Raw genomic sequence first — 21,488 nt, forward strand, 5'->3', positions numbered from 1 at the left:
ATAATTTCCCCTTATACTTTGAAGGCTTCTAGCTTGTTTTCCTAAACATGAAAGAAATTTATCAAAGGTGTAAAATTCTGATTCATTAGCTTTCATTCTGAGTTTAAGTAAATCTTCTAGCTCATCTTGTAACGCGCGTATCAGAAGAAGCTCCAGTAACTAATTGCGTTCTATATCAAGTGTTCTAAAATTCCGAATTACTTCATTACAGGTATCTGACATTATTCGAATGGAATCAGATATTGCTTTTAGAAATTTTAAATTAACTAAGATTCAAACTGGCCAGAAAATGTTTAAAAATCATACTTCGGAAGCTTTATATTCACACAGAAAGAGGTAGATTATAATGTCTTGTCATCAATGAGAGGTAATTTTTTTTATTAATCAAATTTAAATATATTTCTATTTTCACTAGTGAATCGTCTGCCAAATCTTGAGACTAATATAAATTTTTAAACGCAGATTCTTCATCAAAACCATCAAGAATAAAATGTCCATAATAATATTCTTCAAGCTTGTCATGACATTATTTTAGACTTGTTTCAATGTAAGAATTTTCTTTGAGTTTTCTAATGTTAAAACATCGTCAACAGTTACAGTAAATCATCCAATTTACACTCTTAGTCAAAAAAAAAAAAAAACGACGCATCAAGAAGGAATTATCTGAATGGGACGAAAATCAGTAGAAGTGATGTACATTTACAGAAAAACAAATGATTACAGTTTGAGAAAAATTGGATGATTTATTGAAATGATAGAGCTTCACGAAGTGAAAACGTCAGTAACGCATTTGTCCACTTCTGGCCCTTATGCAAGCAGTTATTCGGCTTGGCATCGATTGATAGAGGTTGCGGATGTCCTCCTGAGGGATATCGTGCCAAATTCTGTCCAACTGGCGTGTTAGATCGTCAACATCCCGACCTGGTTGGAGTGCCTTGCCCATAAGGCTCCAAACGTACTCAATAGGAGAGAGATCCGGCGACCTTGCTGGCCGAGGTAATGTTCGGCAAGCACTAAAGCAAGCAGTAGAAACACGTGCAGTGTGGGGGCGGGCATTATCTTGCTGAAATGTAAACCCAGTGTGGCGTGACATGAACGGCAACACAACGGGCCTTAGAACTTCGTCGACGTACCGCTGTGCTGTAAGGTTGCGACGGATGACAACCAAAAGGGTCCTTCTATGAAATGAAATGGCACCCAAGACCATCACTCCTTGTTGTCGGCCTGTCTGCCGGAAGACAGTCATGTTGATATCACACCGCTGTCCAGGGCGTCTCCAGATTCGCCTTCGCTGGTCATCGGGGCTCAGCTCAAAGCGGGACTCATCACTGAAGACTATTCTACTCCAGTCAATGACATTCCAGTACGAATGAGCCCGACACCACTGCAAACGGACTTGACGTTGTACTGAGGTCAATGGTAGTCGGCGCAAGGGTCACCGTGACCTCAGCCCCTTTTCTGTGAGCCGTCTATAAATGGTCCTTGCAGTCACTGAAGGACTAGTTGCACATACAATCGATGATAATGATGCATCTGGGGCTGTGAGTGCCGCTCTGACGATTGCTCGGTCTTCACGTTCTGTCGTTTCTCTAGGCCTAGCGCTTCCTTCTTGACGCTCTGTGCGGCCATGGTTCACCCATTCCTGCCAACATCGTCTAATAATGGCATCGCTCCTGCTCAAATGTCGAGCTATTCGCCGATAAGACTAACCGGTTTCTTTGAGCCCAACTACACGACCTCTCTCAAATTCTGACATCTGCGCATATCGTTCGCACACCTGTATGCGAGGCATAGTTACTATCTACCAGAGTTCACGGAATGAAATTCGTGAATAATTTATGACCTGGAATCGTAATTTCTCCTCTTAAATATCCTGCTAGTTGAGCAGATCAGATACGCTGTAGCAACAACCGTTCATTCATTGGCAGCCAAAATGTATAATTTTGCATTTTCCGTCCAAACCTACATCCATACCAATTTGTGTTCCAATTTGCTTTATATTTTCTCGGTGCGTCCTTTTTTTTTTTTTTTTTTTTTTTTTTGTCTAAGAGTGTATTTGAGTTTCATACATTAACAAAATTAAAGATTTCTTTTTTGACCTTTTAACTTTTCTCTAAACAATAAAATTGGTTAGATGACGTGCAAACGTCAAATATATATTTTGAAATGTGTAATAGGAACCAAAACTTGAGAATGAATGTTTTGCTCTCTGCAGCCTCTCACCTAGAAACATTTTGAATAGAACTAAAACTTCCTTAAATAGTTTTTATTTATAAAATAAAAATATATATTTCAAATTTTTGTAAACTAGATAACTGTAATAGAATGTTCTTTGGTAAGTTCAACAATTAATAATTATTAAATAGTTCGCCTTGAATTTTTCATTCGAATATTTACTTGGGATCACTTCAATCCCACCAGCGGCAGAGCGGTAAAGTCGTTGAATACTGCTCGGGGTTCGAATCCCGACGAACGGGCTGGTTGCGCGGGTGTTTTCGTGGTATTCCCCATGTGTAACGTGTATACAAGCCAGTTTGACTTAGAAAGTCCTCCACGAAGGCATCCCTTCCCTTAAGAAGATAGCCCTTCACTGCTTTGCCGTAATTATATTAACCAAACCGAGCTTGAAATCACTTCACTTTCCAAACTATAAATGAATAAAGGACATAAAATAAATAACATTTAGACTTTTTTTATACGCACTAGCAGAATTTACATGTTTACATTTTCATAGAATATTGAATTCCTCCATCCTTTTTTTTTTAATACATCTTGCCAAAAAAACAAAACACAATAATAACACACACACACATTCTTAAAAACACCTCTTTTCAGCCTATGTTTTGAATTGCGTGAAAGGTTTTCTTCATGGACTGGAAGAATCACAAAAGTACATGAGTAATTGGTCAAAACGACTATATCCATAACCAAATCTTACCCTTTGTCTTTAAAGTACCATTGTCACTGTATCAGGTTCTGTGTTCCTCTTTACTTGCTTAGGGAACATTTAACTGTCCTGACTCGGAACAGGGAGCTTACTAAAGCTATGTTCAATAAATTTGGGAAGTAGACAATACACACAGGAAGGGTATACGAAACCCTTTATTTTTCTCTCTTTACAATGATTTCCGGACTTCGGAATACAGAGACCAACCACTTGTGGTCTGAACGTAAGAATATAAAAATATTAACTAAACTGTAACTAAACTAACTTTGGATTAATATACAAGTGCCTAACTCCAAGATTGGCCGTATATTAACAAAAAGCCGTACGTAGTACAGAGAACTGCTAACACTACGATACGTTTAAAATTATCAAGAGGATTAAACCTCTGGCCTTGAAGGCAACCAGCAACCGAGTAAAACTGCAATGGCAAGCGGCCCGCTCCTAATAGCTCCTTCCTCTCTCTTGCTTGGCAAAAAGCCACAACTTAAGTACTTGGCGTTAGCAAGACAAATTTGCATAAATAAGTTAAAGCTTTTAATTCTGGCCGGAAGTAGAAAATAAGAAGTGATAGTAAAGATTTAAAATAAAATAAACGTTAGTAAAACTTAAGATCCTTACAACTGGATATAGAAATTTACACTAAAGTTTTCTTCGATTTGAAATTAATTTTAAATTTCCTTCAAGATAAAAGATTTAAAACTGTTTGATCTAGATTAAAATTTGCAATAAAATATTTAAGGAACTGAATATGAAGAATCATGCTTTTCTTCATAATAATATACAGGGTGTATCAGTTCAGTAGTGACAAACTTTAAGAAGAGATAGAATACACCTAAACGAAGAGAAATCACATAGGAATGCATGGTCGGAAACGCTTTCTTGGTGCGATAATGACGACACAAAAGTCAAGAAAGAAAGGACACAAACGGCGGGAAAATCATGTTTATCATCCGGAATACAACAAAAACAAATAAAAGAACATCATAAAGAGACAACGAGGCCTGTATCACGGTCCGGGGTCCTAATTTCGAACACCTTCTTTTAATGTCGATCGTTGTTTTTGTTCTTATTTGAAGGTTTCTGTTGTACTAAACATAATAAAATATGTTTTGTCTCACTATTTGCGTCCTTCCTTTTCTGCGTATTTTGTCATAAACATCATAAAGAGACAACGAGGCCTGTATCACGGTCCGGGGTCCTAATTTCGAACACCTTCTTTTAATGTCGATCGTTGTTTTTGTTCTTATTTGAAGGTTTCTGTTGTACTAAACATAATAAAATATGTTTTGTCTCACTATTTGCGTCCTTCCTTTTCTGCGTATTTTGTTGCGTCATTACCGAGCCAGAAAAGCGCTTCCGACGATGCATTCCTATGTGATTTCCCAGCGCCTAGGTGTACTCTAACTCTCCTGAAAGTTGGTCACCGATGTACTGATACACCCTGAATATGTATATATGATAATATTGCGGTTCGATGATACGATATGAATGATTTGATTGAAAATTGTTCCCATGATTCACTGTGAACATAAAATAACAAATCCGTGTAAATTTCTTCATAATTAGAACTGGCCGAAAAATGTAATAACAGAACAATTTCGGAAGCACTGATTTAAGACAACTGAGACGTAGAAGCGTAGAAATACTGATGGCGTAGATACTTGATGCTTCGAGCGTCCATCCATTTTTAAGAAGAAACAGTCTAGCCGAATTAAATTCCATATTTATTTAAATTTACATTGGTGGCCACAATTCACTTGGCACTCCAAACGTGCCCACTTCCAGAACATTCAATATTTTGATACTATACCAGTAGAAGCGATCATAGCAGCACATAGATGATTGCAGCAAAATGTCTTAACAGGATGAAAGCTTAAGCGAAAAGAGAGTGTCGCAGTAGTAAATGCAGAGGAAGAAGGGAAGGAGTCGAAACGTTTCAGTTCGAATTAGTTTCGGTTTACAAATATTTTGATTAGGCAAGTGATATCTGCATTAAGCGTTACGTAAGATGGCCTGATTCATTTGGATGACGCAGTTTATACTTATGGCGCTATTTCTAACATAGAGATGAGTCCACAGATTAAATGAAAAATAAAAGAGGTTATAGCCAAGTAAAGTTAGAAGTTTGCTTTCATATTTTTTATCTTATATATATGTGATGTACCAGCTTTTGTCCGGAATAAATAGATTGGTGAAGAATCATAGATGTAGTCGTAGCTTAAAGTATCAAACGATAAGTTTAAAAAACAGGATCCATTTATTATATTTCAGGGGAAATAGCAATTACAAAAATCTGATCTCTGGAGTAAATAAAAAAGAATTACTAATAACTTTTTGTATGAAGTTTACTGCATCGTTACATTAAAGAAAAGACCCCGATATTCCTTTGCGAGTCCTTTTATAGCCTCTGGAAAGGAGGAGCTTCCAAGAAATGACGTCAGCCATTCCAGTTCGCTTTAAATATCTCCAGAACATTCTATAACTGTACGTGTAGAAAAGGCGGGAAAAACAACTTGACTACGAGGCTGTGGATTTAATTCCACGTACTTTCAAATAAGAGACCATCGCCATTAAAAATGAAAAGAACATACAGTTAGAATTTTAAGTGTATTTTTGACTATGGAATTTTATTATTACAAAATATATATATATATAAGAAATTTGTGAAATCTCTGCATATTAAAAACAATTTTTGCATTTTGGCTGACTTTTGTTGCATAAGTCTAAATACGCATACATTTACAATTTCAGATTGTAAAAATTTACCTTCTGAAACCGTTCTTAAAATATAAAAACTCTTACAGTAGCTCACAATAAAGGCAACTTAACAGTACATTAAATATATGTTTAAATTAAAATAAATCACAGATACAAATGAATGCCAGAAATATTGAAAATTAATTCGTTACAAAAACATATTGCATTTTTAAATGCGTAATAAATGTTAAGACATGAAAAAAACTGAAAATTCGTATAATCTACCGTTCTTGTAAACTGATGAAGAAGTTTCAAACTTTTCTTATACCTCCATCCAGAAGGAAAGAAGTTAAAAAATATGAAATCATTCCACAGCCAAGGTCTGAACAGTCTGAGAATGAAGATATCACTGGTGCTTGGGAAAAGAAATATGATTTCATTTATTATATTGAATTGGAAGAAATATTAAAATATGAGGAAACTAACTCCTTATAATGATTTAAACTAAGGCTTCCTGAACAGTTCCCATTTCCGATATTTTTCGCAGAAAACATTTTGCGCTTCTACGTGTACATACGTACTACATAAGTTCATAAAAAAATATGCAAAAGAAATAAAGAGTATCTCGTATAAGAGTAAGTCAAATTTGATTATAATTCATGTAAAATTAAAATTTACATCAGAATATTATTCACATATTTGTTTTTCGACGTGCAGATTAATCGCTGCGTGGATTTTGTTTTGGTTTATCTCACGAAATTTTGCTCTGGCTTTCTTCGTACACATCTTGGTTCGTTTGGTTGTTGCAAAGTATGCGATGGCCATTTGCCTAAGAAAAGATATGTTTTTGTGGAGGACTTGATATCCGTGTTGCACTTAAGGAATAACGGATATACTAAAGATATGCTATTCGTGTTTCCATCTTTATTCCGCACCATCTGATCTGTTTCCTCCATTCTGGGTGCTCTGAGGGCGGCAACTCGTCTTAGGATGCAGAGGGCTTCTGTGAAATGTTCTGGATTTCCGCAAAATTTTTTTAAGATAAGTTAATTTTTTTTTTTAATTTTCGATTGGCATGTAAATTTTCTGGTTAGTTAAGCTTCTAAAAATGCTTAAAATTGAAAATTTGTTCTTTACTAAGTTAAAAGAATTTAAGAGGTGATTTTTTTTTTTTTATCTAATCTTTATAAAAATCAACTAGTGCAATATTTAGGTTAAACTACACTGTAGTTATAAATTGATATTTTACCAATTATAGTATGAAACTGTTAAAATAATCATTATGTTGTGAAGGAAATTTGTTTTTATTAATTAATCTCCGAGACATTTATTTTTAATTAATCTTGGTACCCGTTGTTTTGATAATTGTTTGCCTTCCACTTAAGAAAACTTAATAAAATTTAAGATATAGATATTGGATCACATTGTATGTTTTATTTACACGAGGTTATTCCGGTTTAAATTTACACAACGCAATTCTATATTTTTAGGTCGATGTTAGGTAAATTCAATTTGTGTGTGGTGTCTTCTTAAAAGCACCATAACATGGTACAGAAAAAAAGTTCTTTAAAAACAGAATTTAATAGTTGAAGGTAAATTTTCTTGCATTAAGTTAAGTTATCAGACTCCCTTTTTCATTGGAATACTTGCTTTTAATAATGCTAAAAAATCTTTTGATACCTCGAGCCTGCGAAACGTTGAGAATATTACAGTAAAAGCTCGACTAGGCAGAAAGCTCGTGGTATAGAAAACGCCAAATAAGAGTTCCATCCCTAATTTTAAAGGAGAGCACCCCGAGGGGACGTGTCCAAGGGTCTTCCACCCCTCTTCCCCTATCACCAACCTTCCGAGAGGACCTTCGGCTCGCCGCATGTTTAGAGTGCCCCCATGACGCACGGACACCACACATTTACCAACATCCATGCCACCTCCGGGATTCGAACTCGGTCCCTTCGGCACGGCAGCCCGCGTGACTAACTACTATACCGGTTGGGCGGCCATTTTAAAGATAAAAATCTTGAATATTTTCAGAAATAAGATAAGAATATTTCAGAATTTTATTCATTTGCATTCTTTCAAATGAAAACCTTGTGCTTTTGAGATTGTAGTAAAAACAAGATACTTAAAGTTTAATAATTATGGAAATATTTCACTTACTGACTTATAGCCTTTACATATTCAAGATACTGTCCACTTTGCGCATTAATACGAACCCCCATTGCTGTCTCTATGTATAAATGAATAATAGGTTAATTAAAAAAGCAAATATTTATAAATATAAATCTTTAACCATTATAATTCTTAAATGTTTATGAAATACAAAACAGTACTACACGTATTATTCTCAGTAATGTTTAAGCACCTGGATACGTCAGCTGCAAATAAGATAACATTTCCTCAGTATACGCCTAAAGAATTTGCTTCTAGAAGTTTAAACGATCAGTTTAGAAAACATTTAGTTCAGAAGTTTGCATAAAGATGTAGGGAATAATCGTCACATTGCAAGAAAAATTATATTCTAAATGAAAGTATAAAAAAGCTGATGTAAAAACATGTTTATTTCTTACTGGACATTTTGAAATTTGAGCAGCGCAGCGATGGAAAACGTATTCATAGGCTTATATTATTTTGAAACCTTGAAAATTCTATAAATAACTTTTAATATGAAAATGATGATTCATATTTAAAGGAACGAAATCATCACTGAAATATATTTCAACATATACTTCACACAATAAACACAGACACATAATAAAATAAAAAGCTAACTTTGAATATAGTGAAAAACACCAATGGATAAAAAAAAAAAGTTTTCACACCCTGAAATGCTAAAGCAAAGTAAAATATTTTAATACTTAGAACAATACGCTTTTCCTTAAAGGAAGGCTTAAAGACTTTTAAGCATAGAGTTTGTCAAATTAAAGCATTACTTTTTTTTTCCTTATGCTACATTATGCTTAAGCTCATGTTTATTTGATGCTGAGTAATTTTGAAGTTTCCTTTTCATTTCCTTCCAAATGTGTTCGATTGAGCTGATATTTGACGGATAAGGCAGAACTTACAGATTATATGATGTATCGTATCGCAACTATTCTTTCACTATTGTTTGGAATCAAATTTCCAAATCTCCTTGTTTTAGTGGTATTTTTATTTCCTTGTACGAAGTAAAAAGGAACTATTGTAATCGCGAAAAGTTTCAGGCAGCATATTTCAACGAAAATATCCATTTTGACCGCTATCGAATGCAATTTAACGATGTTTTTGCGTGATATCTCTACGTAAGGACAGAATAAAAGCCTCGTTTCCTCCAAAAAAATTATAAAACTGCTTTAAAATTAATTCTGAAGAGAATTTTTCGTGGCGTCTGTACGAACGTATGTACGTGCGTGCGTACGTACGTATCTCGCATAACTCAAAAACGAGTAGCCTCAGAACGTTGAAATTTTGTATATAGGACTGCTATAACATGTAGATGTGCACCTCGTATTTTAGTTGCAATCGGCGGCACCAAACGTATATAAATACTATATTTATATATATATATCCACTCTGTTACTCGGCACAGTGATCTCAGTTTCTTTACTCTTATATGTTTGTAAACTGTACATTTTTTTGCTTTAAAAATGATTGAATTATGTTGTTCTTATCTTCCGGTTAAGGTTTTTATGCCTTTCGTAATTCTGGAAGCAATATTTGTACAATTATAAACAATCTAAAAGCTGTTTAAGTGCGGTTAAATTTTAAATAACATGGCGGACATATTTTTTTACATTTGAAACAGCAGAATTGTAGATTTGTTGCCAATCTAGAGAGACTAAGCTTCGCAACAACAAAAATAACGCCTTCATTTATTATTGCGAATTAAATCATGCTTAATCCTTTCTGGAATTTTTTCGAGGAAATAAGTGTTTAAGATTTACTTAATTTTTAATAATTAGTAATTTAATTTTTAATAATTAGTAATTTTTAATAATTAGTAATTTTTAATACAGATATTTTGAGCTTTTATGTATTTTTGTCTTGTCGCGAAGTGAAAACTGAATTAATTGAATGAGAAGTACTCAATCGTCTGTGAAAAACTGTTTCTTTTTTGCTTTGTTTGCTTAATTTCTTTTTTACATCGTTCTAGCTTTATTATAGTATTTGAAAAGAACATGTGGCAACGATTAGATAATTCTTTAAATGATATACATTTTGTGCATTCTGAGTTATAATATGAACGAAATATAATGCTGTTAAGTGAACCTAGTGCCAGAGTGTCGCTATGTTAAACGAATGGAGTGAATTTTAAAGAATGCCATTATTCTATTGTGGTTTATGCGCTGTCGGCGAAGTAGATTTAATTCAATCCAATAAGTTTAAAAGAAATGCAAGAAACAAATGCGTATAATTTAATATTCCGTACAAGGAAGTCATGTGGTGTACACATCGGATTTTTTATTTCAAAATGCCGTTTTAAATTTTAAAACAATCATACTGATTCAAAAGTTCATCAGTCTGTACAAATTTCGTATGTCACCGTATAAGGTATTTCTCCCGCCTTCCTAGCGTGCCTTCGTGGTGTAGTGGTCAGCACACTGAGCCGGTATTTCTGAGGTCCGTAGTTCGATTCCCGGCGAAGGCGTTTGCTAATTTTTCATCTCTCTGGCTTTTCCAATTAACCTAATGTCTCTACAGTGGCTCCCGAACTAAAAGGATTGTAAATGATGACTCTCCACAACCAGGATTTGGCAATTGGGTCTCCTAGAAAACCCCAGTCGCCCTTTAAAAGGTGTAGTATATAAGGTATTTCTCCCGCCTTTCTAGCGTGCGCTCGTAGTGTAGTGGTCAGCACACTGAGCTAGTATTTCTATGGTCCGTGCTTCGATTCCCTGCGAAGGCTGTTGCTAATTTTTCATCTCTCTGGCTTTTCCAATTAACGTAATGTCTCTACAACTGTATTATATAATCATCTTCTTTGCTGCTGAAGTTTTCATCCATGTAGACCGCAAGTAGTTATTTTTCTTCCACATTTAAAACTGTAGTTCGAGTTACCCTTTATTCGTACACTCTTCACGAAGCGAAACACATTAAACAAAAATTAACACTAAATGGGTGGAACAATAGGGTCCTCGAACATCTACCGTAGGTAATGTTAGCATTGTTTGAGGCTAGTCAGCCGGGAAAAATTATTCTAAAGAGCTTATATCTAAAGTAATATATCATAACTTGTGTCCATCTGATTGGCCTAACAAAAATTGTTAAGCTTAAAGAATTATTTTACAAAGTCAAATCAGTTCTCTCTAGCAGCTTTACTTATGAACGATTTTTGTCTACATACTCGAGCATGATATGCAGAGAACCTTTTTATCAACATCCATATGTTCTGTAAAGAACTTCTTTTCTGGTAGCTTCCCAAGCAATCAAAGAATAACTTATAAAAGGATTTAACTCAATTTTCTCAAAATTTTATGTTTGGTAAATTATTGAAACGATTTATATAGGTTATTTTGATATAGCAAAGCACAAGAGGCCTATCTGCCTAAGGGAAAGGATGCCTTTGTGAAAGGCGTTCAAAGGAAAACCGGCTCCTATTCATCTTACACAAGAGAAAACTACGAAAGTCAACCATGCAACCAGTCCATTCTCCTCGGTTCCAACCTGGTCGAGCAACCAGTATTAACAAATTTGACCGCAGGTACAAAAATCATAAAAGCGTAAAAAAAATTCAGATATTTTCTTCCTGTTAATCTAAGTTGAAATCTCAGTTTTTGCCAACGCGATAAGAATGCTCTCCACGTGTATTTCAGGATGAACGCTTTATTCACGGATCCGCGTTCGTAAGGATTAAGCAATAGGGTCACCGGTAGAACCCTTTTCTTCAAAATGATCTTTCATTTTGAGTCTCCTAAAATGATACTTATATTCCAAAGTTCCGGCCTTTTTAAACCTTTTTACAATGTATTGAGCATGAGTTTTATTTACAGTACTTCCTATTTCACATAAAAATTTTCCTTTTTTGGACAATTTGGATTATTTGGACCTGTTGGCGAATAAATAAATAAAATAAATATTCGCACAAGCAATTTGTAAAACAAACAGAAGTAAATATATAACAAGATTACGTTTTGCTGTTGTAACAAAAAAAAATTGCATACGAGATGACTGAAACCTTTTCAGTGTATGAATACATTTTCCTTTACAATTTTACGCATTTGTAATTTTTTAACTAATATTGTTACACTAATTTTTCACATTTACATAAATTATCTCTTGTTTTAAGGATTTATTTTTTCTTACTGTTTTGGCATGTATTGCAAGCAAGTTGTAAGCTCAATAACGTAAAGGAAATTATCTTAAAAACTTTAATGATGTTTTTCGCACACTGTAGCTTAAATTGTTGCCCAGAAGGATAAAATCTAAAATTTCATCTCAATTAGATAAAATTTTAATCAAAAGACAGACAAGGCAAACTATAGGATAAAATTCATAATCACAAATACCGACGTTACTGTTAAAAAAATCACAATTGTTTTGTGTTTTCACTTCCTTGTACGAATTAAAGGGTGTATTGTAATCACGAAAAATTCCGGGTACCATATTTCAACGAAAATATTCATTTTGACCGCTATCGAATACAATTTAACCATGTTTTTCCTTGACATCATTACGTAAGGGCAAAACAAAGGACTCTTTTTCCCGAAACGGATTTACAAAACTGATTTAAAATGGATTCAGAAGCGATTTTTTCGAGATACATACGTACATGTAGTTGTGCACTCCCCTTTTTGGTTGCAATCGGCCGCACCAAATATATATATATCAGGGCCGGGACGAGACACTTGCCTTAGGTGAACAAATAGAAGGGGCGCCAAATTAGCTATTCGATCAAAAATTCAGAAATTTATTTTTACAACTTATGAATTTTTTAACATTGTTGTTGAAAGTAGCTTTAAGTTTGACTTAAGATCTTTACTTAATCACAATAAGCTTGCTAAAGTCCACTAACTGAACAATGAGAGATTAAATATAAAAAGATGTTTTATGTTGACGGGGTGCCAATATCCAGATCAGCGCCTAATGACGTGTGCAGAAAAGCAGAAAGTTAGACCATAAGTCCCGGAATTTTCTCTCCTAGATCCTCAGCTTCGTGAATGAATGATTTCAGGATGAATTGACATCTCCTGCATATGAACACCTGCAAACGTTAACCACAAATTCGAATTTACTGATTTCTGATACGCAACGCAATGCCCAAAATTATCAACGAGGTACTGACTGCACCAACTAGATTTCTACCTCATCGAATTCATATGGTGATGACTGCAGGAAAAGATGCAAATGTTTTTGACAATGTTAAATGAAACGACAGTTTTTTGTCTTCTGTGCAATTTGGAATTAATAGATAAATTCTATTTTCTACTTTTGTATTTGTCTTTATTTTTGTAATTATTCTAAATTTAATAAAATAGTTATTCTTTATATGGAGCTTTAGGTACTGTTATAGTCGCCACCATCTAGTTAGATTTCTCCCCAACATATCTGTTTGGCGCTAAAAGCTTTAACAAGATGAAAAAAAATCATTGGCTGATTTCTTTAATTAGAAAAATGTATCTATAGCCAACTCACATCTGGCATAAATTTTCCGGTAATTTTAGCTCTCGCCATTGCTCTTGTGAGCTAATAAAACTGTCGAAAGTTTGATGATTTTCTAACTGAAACATCAAAATCATTTTTCTACGTCATTCATAAAATTTTTATCTTACACTCCCATATAACATGCTTCTTTTGTAACGTCGACAGGATAGTATTTGTTTTTAAATTCTAATCTAGATTGGAGTTCAAATCTGCGATCTGTTAAAATAAAACTTTCTATGGCAAAGTAAATAGCATTCTTATATTATTCATAAAAATTAACATCCTTAAGAGTCCGCGGTGTCTTACAAATATAAACGAATGAGTTTAAACTTTAATAACTGGGTAAAATAAGTGTCCAGGATAGAAGGTTTTTTTCTATCCTTTTCTTAATAAATCTTTTCGTACTGACTACTCGTAAGCTTAACTATGTCCGTAATCTATTTTCAAAATTAAACAAAGGAAGAAGTCTTACTTCACTAATAATTTCTTATTTCTATAACAATATGCAAGTTATGAAAATTCATTTCGTATTATACATTTTAATATAAGAAGTGACGCACTGAAGGAAGTATCCGAATGAGACGAAAATCAGTAGATGTGCTGTATATGTATTAAAAACCGGACATTAAAAGTACCATAGGAATTGTATGTTTCATTCAGGAAATAAGCTAGAGATCAAAACAAAATCAATAATACGTTGGCCCATTTCTGGCATGAATGTAAGTTATTGGCCCTGATGCAAGCTGAACATTGACTCGTACAGTTGATAGTCCTTCCGCGAGATAGCTTGTCATACACGTTCCAATTGGCGAGTTAGATCGGCGCGATCCAGGGACTATCGGAGACACCTGTTCATCACAGCCCAAACGTGCTCTATTGGGCAAAAATCTGGCAATCGTGCCGGTCAGGGAAGTCTTGGAGAAGGACGAAGACGAGCAGCAGAAAAGCCGTGTACGGCTTGGCGTTATCTTATTCAAAGTTCAGGGATCTGTGAAAGGAAAGGCAACACTTCGTGATGTAGAATCTCGTCGACGCACCGCCTTGCTTATAAGGATGTGGTGGATGACAACCAAATGGGTCCGGCTTCAAAATGAAATGGCATCACATATCAGAACTTCTGAATGTCGGCTGTGGAGGGGACGAGAGTCCGGTGATCATACCAGCCCTGTCCTGGTTGTCATCGAACACATCTTTGCTGGCCATCTAGGCTCAATTCGAAACGGGACCCATCGCTGAAAACAATTCTACTCCAATACGGGAGATCCTACGTCGAATACGCCTGCACCATTGCAAAAGTTCCTAACTGTTTGCAACGGTGAGGATAGTCGCCGCAGTTGCCTCCATGAACTCAGCCCGTTCGCTGAGTCTCCTATCAGTGGTCATTGCAGGTACAGGTTACGGAGGACGGAGACGCCTGGTGTTTAACATAGGTAAACAGGCGTATGTCTCGCGCCCTGCAGTCACTGGTATCGCGGTTGCACGTTGGTTCGTTGATAAGGACGCATCCGTGCTGTGAGCACCGATTAAACTATGAATTTGTTCTCGCTTTCTGTTGTCGTTCTCAGGCGACCGCTACTTTTATGATGCCCTGTACTTCCACAGTGCACCCATTCCTGCCTACATCGTTGAATGATAGCATCGCTGGACCCCTAATGTCTAGCGATCCTGCGATTTCACCACCCTGCTTTCTTTAGTCCAACTGCATATTCTTTCTAAAATGGTGACATTATCTTGTACTGTTCGGGAACTTGTTTGCAACTCATTAGTACAATTCATGTATGTGGAAGGAACTATTTTTGTATGGAAGTTAGGCCTTAGCATTGGAATGTTCTGTCTTTTATACACCATCCAGATGCTCCTTTAAAATGTGTTGGAATTCCGGCTAGTCAGACACTGGCCACCAAAAGTTAATCATTTGCATATTCTATTGCAAAGTACGGGCATACGTAATTTTGTAGCATTCTAATAACTCCCTGATACGTCGCTTTTTGTGTTGTAATGTGTATATTCAGTTAAATAATGAAAATGCTTTAATACAACTGCCTTCAAAAGTTAAGGGACAGCATGTTTTTCTGTTTAATTTGAAAATGAAGCTACATAGAAGCACAAAATTTATAGGCCATGTTTGTTCACTAAACAGTTCTTTAATGCATGCTACATAGAATGCTCCTTAATAACAACTCAAACATGAATTACAATAAAACATTACACTCTTGGCAGAGAAATTCAGTCTTGGAGAAACAGTATGTCACAGTTTTTTGAGGAGAAATGGGGTGGTAAGATTACAAAAATGGGTTCTAATAAGGAATATGTCCACCCCTAGCTGCAATACATTGGCGGCTGTCCACGCTGTCAATTAAGTTTTCGGTCAGTGAAATGGGAAGCAAATACGTAATCCTTGTTCAAGCTCATCTAACAACCTTGCAGAAGGACTTAAAGCAGCAACCTGTCACCCAAGGTAGTCCAAAGATGCTCTATCGGATTCAGGTCTGGGAACTGAGCTGGCCATTCCACCCGCTCCATACCCGTAACCCTCAAGGTATTCTTCAACAACCCGAGCTCGGTGCGGTTGCGCGTTGTCATCCATCAGAAGAAATCCAGGACGAATAGCAGCGGCATATGGACGAACATATTAATCAAGAACCTCGTCTCGATATCTCACATTTGTCAAAGTTCCTCCATGGAACTCATGCAGGTCAGTGTGACCACCGAGAGAGATCCCAACCCAAACCATTATTCCACCACCTCTGAAACTGTGTCTTTCGACAATGTGGAATTGGTTGTGTTTGGTGCGTTGTTCCCTCCAGATCAGCTGACGACCTGAATCACTCCCCAACGTAAACGGGCACCTCTGTGTCCTCGGTTCAAGGGAATACAAACAACTGGTTGTCTGTATTGTGCAGGTGTCTGCACACTGTAATAGCTGAGATTCTTGTTCCTGTTGCCACTAAATGATCTGCCATGAGCTGAGGCACAGTAATATTAGTCCTCCTCGGGCCGAAAGGGCTAAATAACGGTCTCCTGCAGGTGTTGTAACTCTAGGTCTGCCTGGAACATGTCTTATAGACACAGAATCCTCGGATTCAAACTGATTCCATAGTCATTGGACTTCACTGCGAGAGACATTGAGGCATGTAGAAGCATCAGCTTGTGTCATCCCCATTTCCATCCATCCGATCGCCCGCTACCTCAACAAATTCGGCAAACGACTTCTCCTGGACATTGATAGGCTCTCCTGGATATAGTAAACGAAATTGCTAATTCCATCGTCCGGTTGCCCGCCACCTCAAAGAATCGTGTAAATGACTTCTCCTGTACATTGTCAGACTCTCCTGGATATTGTTCACGAAACTGTAATAACAACTGAAGATCAAGCACTCGTGAACAAAAATTAAAATTTTTGCATTTTTTCTCCAACTCCTATATAAGTATTCATTTCTATAAAAGTGGTAACTATTGTTTTTGCATATATTTTCTTAAACTTCGTTACTGTAATGCATATGAACTGTGAATTTAAACGCTACTGACATTTTTTGTGATGATGAGCATTGAAAAACATGCTGTTCCTTAACTTTTGGAGGGTAGTCTATTTTGGCAGTGATGCCCTCTTTCCTTGTTTTAAATCCCCAATGCTACAAATGGGGGTTAAATCCATGCATTCAAAATACTTTATATCTAACAGTTATAGAAAAAATAGTAACGTAAGCAGCAGCGGTCTGGGCTACACGAATGCAAGGACGTAAAGCCAGATACCTATAAAGCCTACATTGGCCCTTTGCACTGGGCATGACAAGGGCCTATTGTACTACGTCTTCTAATGCGTTGAATGTCATGGCCGGACTTGTTCCACATCATTTCCGTACGCAAGATGACCTAATTCAGAGACTAAAACAACTACAACAAATAACATCCCTACATGATTGAACTGTTCTGTCCATCTAACTATCAGCAACTAATTCCACATTTAGCCCTTTAACATGATTTAGGAGGATTATAAGCTTTAAAGGCCTTTCTCTTAGACTGACACGTTTTCCTTCATATTTTTTTCCAATGATAGTGAACTTAACAAATTTTTCTACTTAAAATTAGTTTAAATTTCTACTTAAAATTTCTACTTAAAATTAACTTTCTACTTAAAATAACTAAAACTTACTAAAAAATTATCATTCAGATTCCGCAAACTATTTATAACTTCCAGCAGTTTGACATCTTCGGCAATGCGTTTCTAAATCTCATTAGATATGTGCATGTCATTATGATTTATGTCAAAATCGAAGCAAACGCTTTGAAAATAGAAGCTGACAACATATATCAAACTGAACAATTAATCAAAGCAAAAAACATTTTGGGGAAAATTAAAAAATCGACATAAACCGTGAATGATGTCAACCATGCCATTGCTGTAGAAAGAGAAAGATTACGCATACAGTTATTGAGTTAATATTGGTAGCAGATGCTGTAAATCTGGAATATAAACTTCTTAACGATTCTGAATTAAATGAAGGAGACAGTGAGAGTGCAGAAAAGACGCATCACTCGCTAACACTTCCGAAACTAAGAGGGAATAATTTTAAAATATTTGAAATGAATAAAAAGTTGCAAAAGGAATGCAATTCGTGTATCTATAACATTATAGTAGAATATTCACACAAAAGAACATTTTGCAATGCTCTACTACTGAGTTAGCAGAATTAATAATTGCAAAAGAATTTGAACTTTATGAAAATGGAAATGAGAGAAGATGACAAGCTAATAGCTTTGAGATTGTAATAACTCATTATCCAAAAGACAGGTGACGGAGGACGGAGACATCTGGTGTCTAACAAAGATAAAAACAGGTATATGTCCTACGCCCTCCACTATCTTAAACCGACAGCTCCCGAATCCCAGGAGGCCAGCCTCGGGAATGCATTTGCTTCTAAGTGAAGTCACATCAACAAACAGGGATCTGGATGATGCTACATGAATGCGTTAACTGCATAAATAATATATAAGCATTAGCTGTTAGAATGTATTGGTAAAACTCTTGGGCGCATTGTGTCTTTTGTTTCTCTATCCAAAAGACAAAACTCCTTTCACCGTATTAGATAGTGTGGTTCACATGGCTAAGAGAATTATAAAGAAAAGAAAATGTCACAGCCTTAGACGATGGCCACGTATCAAGACATATTAAAAAGCAAAAATTTCAGTTAATATATTTCAGTAAGCCTGAATATCGCATTACTATTAATTTTTATATCTTGTACATTTTTACTCTAATTCTGAACAGAAAACATAAATAAATCATTTTTTCTCTCCATTAAGTTAATTTTTTACTAGAAAAAATATGTCAGTTACGGACTGAGAAGGAAAAAGTTAGAGGTTGTTTCTGGAGTTTCTGGAAGAGAGGTTGTTTTTGGATACATTAGTTTCGTACAAAAACTGTTGAAATAATACCTTGACAAACTTGGCATTTTATTCTGAGATCAAATGGCTGGAAAAAACTGGAATATCTCTCTGTTAGTTAAAAAAATGTTGATCACTTTTTGAATAAATTTCTCCGAGTTCTTTCGTACAAATAGAGTTTTGAAATTTCGTAGATATGTTAATAGTGTCAATAGATACATTTTATGAAATATATCTAAAAAACTTTACTTACCGCAAATGATGTCAAGAGTACACATTTTAATTAAAGATGTAATATCTATCGAAGAACTTCCCACTAAGGATTCCATTTTCCGAGTCAAAATTTCTGACTGTTCATTGAAAATCGTCAAAAAATCAGCCAAAATGCGAAAATGAAACGTAGGTGTCAGCAGTTTTCTTCGTGATCTCCATTTCTCTCCGGAACTACGTGACAAAAATGAGAAATTATTAAATGAAATTTACTAACAGAATGCCTACCGCTTATACCTTCTTCAGGTCAAAATTTATATTCTATACAGTCGACACTTGAGCAACGCATATGTTAAACAAAGAAAACTGACCTGAAAATCATTGTTGAAAACCATTAATTACCTGATTGTTGAAAATCGTTATCTAAGTTTTGACTTCCCTAAATTCTTAATTTCTAATAGCCGACTTAATTGATTGAAAAACCTTCTTGCTGACATAAGCAATAGATGTATATTTACTTTATACAAAGTATGTTCTACTCACAAAACATCTAAAACCGACACGTTGTCTTAGGATAGATTTGTAGATATTTATGGTAATGATATGAAATAAAAATGTAAAATGAACATTTCTATTTTAAAATATGCGTCGAAACACTATCTTTTTTACTTAGAAACTTAGACTTTTTACTTAGAAAGATAGGACAATACAGACATTGTCCTATCTTTATCTATTTTCAGATACATTATGTAAAAATGTTTGGTAATTGTAAAATTATTATAATAAATTAAAGAAATATCAAAATTGCTAAAATTTTCGGCGATACCCTACTGCAGATCCCGCATCCCCAACTGGAGTCGCGACCCACAGTTTACGAAACTCTGATATGTATGATAATTTTAAAATATTGTTTAATTTTATTTTCTGAAATATAAAACCATGTGTTTTAATTTTGTCTGTATGATTTTCGGCGTTATTTATTTAACTGCGGTCTTCAAATCAACAGACATTACAAACGGACTTCGCATACAGCAATTTTTATAAATGGCATCACAAAGCATAAACACCTAAACTCTATGAATATATATTTAATTATCCGGAAAAATTCCTTATTCGAAATCGGTGAAGTCCCGTTGCTGACGGTTAGGAGATTCTGCCGTATATCCAGATGAGCGGATTTTTACGCATATTTTTAAGAAAATTTGAATTCAAAGTTGGAAAACTTTCCTTATTAGCGGGCATCCCAGATTAGCATGGTTTGTGTAAATGATTTACCATTTGAAATCAAAGGGTTCTAAACTGAATATTTCACTGAGGAACGGCAAATGTCCTTCAGCTTTTATACACTATAGTAACTAAAATATACACGGAGTGTAACATTTCTAAATAAACATCCGTCCACATAAAAAGATTGCCCATCTATGCATGACGAAATATTAGGTCGGTATATTCTTCAGAAAGATATGATAATCGCCCATTATATCATTAATGACCATTATATCATTCACCTTTCAATTAAATGGTAGAGGTGTCAAACATTTTGTCAACGCACTATAAAGCATAACTTAAGTGGACGTCAGCTTGATGAGTACTTTCTTTTCGCCATAACATTAGATTAGGTGCCTCGCCTGTTGTCATTTGGATCACGAAAGATTTATGCCTGGTCAAACATTTCAATTATTTTAAGCAAATAAACGTTTTTTTTTTTTTTTTTTTTTTTTTTTTTTTTTTTTTTTTTTTTTTTTAAGTTTGCATTTTTTGTAGGATGCTTCACTGGATCAGTAGCATCACAGGACAATACGTGTATCACCATATGGTAAGGTCCTGGTGTCTTGTATGCCTATTTCTGGCCAGTCCCGTGAAGGAGACTGTATGAGGATATGAATCTGTCCTGTTAATACAGTTAGGGTTAGCGCCAAGCATAGGCAGTTACCTGGAACGGTGGTTTCGGAAGGAGCCAGCTAGATTTTTTTTTCAAAAATGACAACTAAATAAAGATATATTTCGCTGTGGATAATTAATATATTTAATTTACGCAATTTGTCAACTAAATTGATGGCTTAAAATGCCGAAAATGCTGGAGCCGAGACTGAGCACGACAAGCTGGTAATGAGAGCATCACCTTTAGCTTATACAGTACCTTACTGGCGTTGTGTGTATAGAGTGGGAAACTACCCTTAATACAGAATACTTTCTGACAGAAGGGGCATAATATACAAACTGTATTGTACACCACTTTTATGCCTTTAATAAAATATCCCTCCCGTTTGTAACAGTTAAATGAATGCAAAACCTCTTTGCGAGTAGGAGGCACAGAGCTGGGTATGTTAATATTCTGCTGTCTTTCAATTAGATGATTCACCCAGTGTTTTCAAACTTTACAATCCTATTGAGCCTTTATGTGATTAAATAACTACAGCGACATCCAAAATATAAAGCTGAAGTTATGATACACCCTAACAGTCTCAACGATTTTAATATCTCCTTATTTCAATACCAAATCTAAAATCTAATAACCGCAGTTATTAGGACGCTTAAAAGCACACGTTGTTAGTTTTTAACATTTTAATTTAGAATGAAAAAAATCATACCAAAGTCTAAATTTTGTTCGAATAAAGATCTAATTCAAATT

General features: G+C 35.2%; 1 protein-coding gene across 1 annotated transcript in view; it reads right to left on the reverse strand.

Annotated features, from left to right (window-relative positions):
- LOC118181948 (cytochrome P450 4V2-like) overlaps nt 1-21,488 on the reverse strand; it is a 68,119-nt gene that overhangs the window by 37,770 nt on the left and 8,861 nt on the right. Inside the window, exons 4-6 of the mRNA XM_035351193.2 lie at nt 18,900-19,090; nt 7,802-7,871; nt 5,930-6,059 (exon numbers count right to left, since the gene is read on the reverse strand). Coding sequence (XP_035207084.1) covers nt 5,930-6,059; nt 7,802-7,871; nt 18,900-19,090 — 391 coding nt within the window. The remainder of the gene's footprint in view (nt 1-5,929; nt 6,060-7,801; nt 7,872-18,899; nt 19,091-21,488) is intronic.

The sequence above is a fragment of the Stegodyphus dumicola genome, chromosome 4 (genome assembly GCF_044657685.1).
Source record: "Stegodyphus dumicola isolate Sdum_Otavi_A_Nest chromosome 4, ASM4465768v1".
NCBI lineage: Eukaryota > Metazoa > Arthropoda > Arachnida > Araneae > Eresidae > Stegodyphus > Stegodyphus dumicola.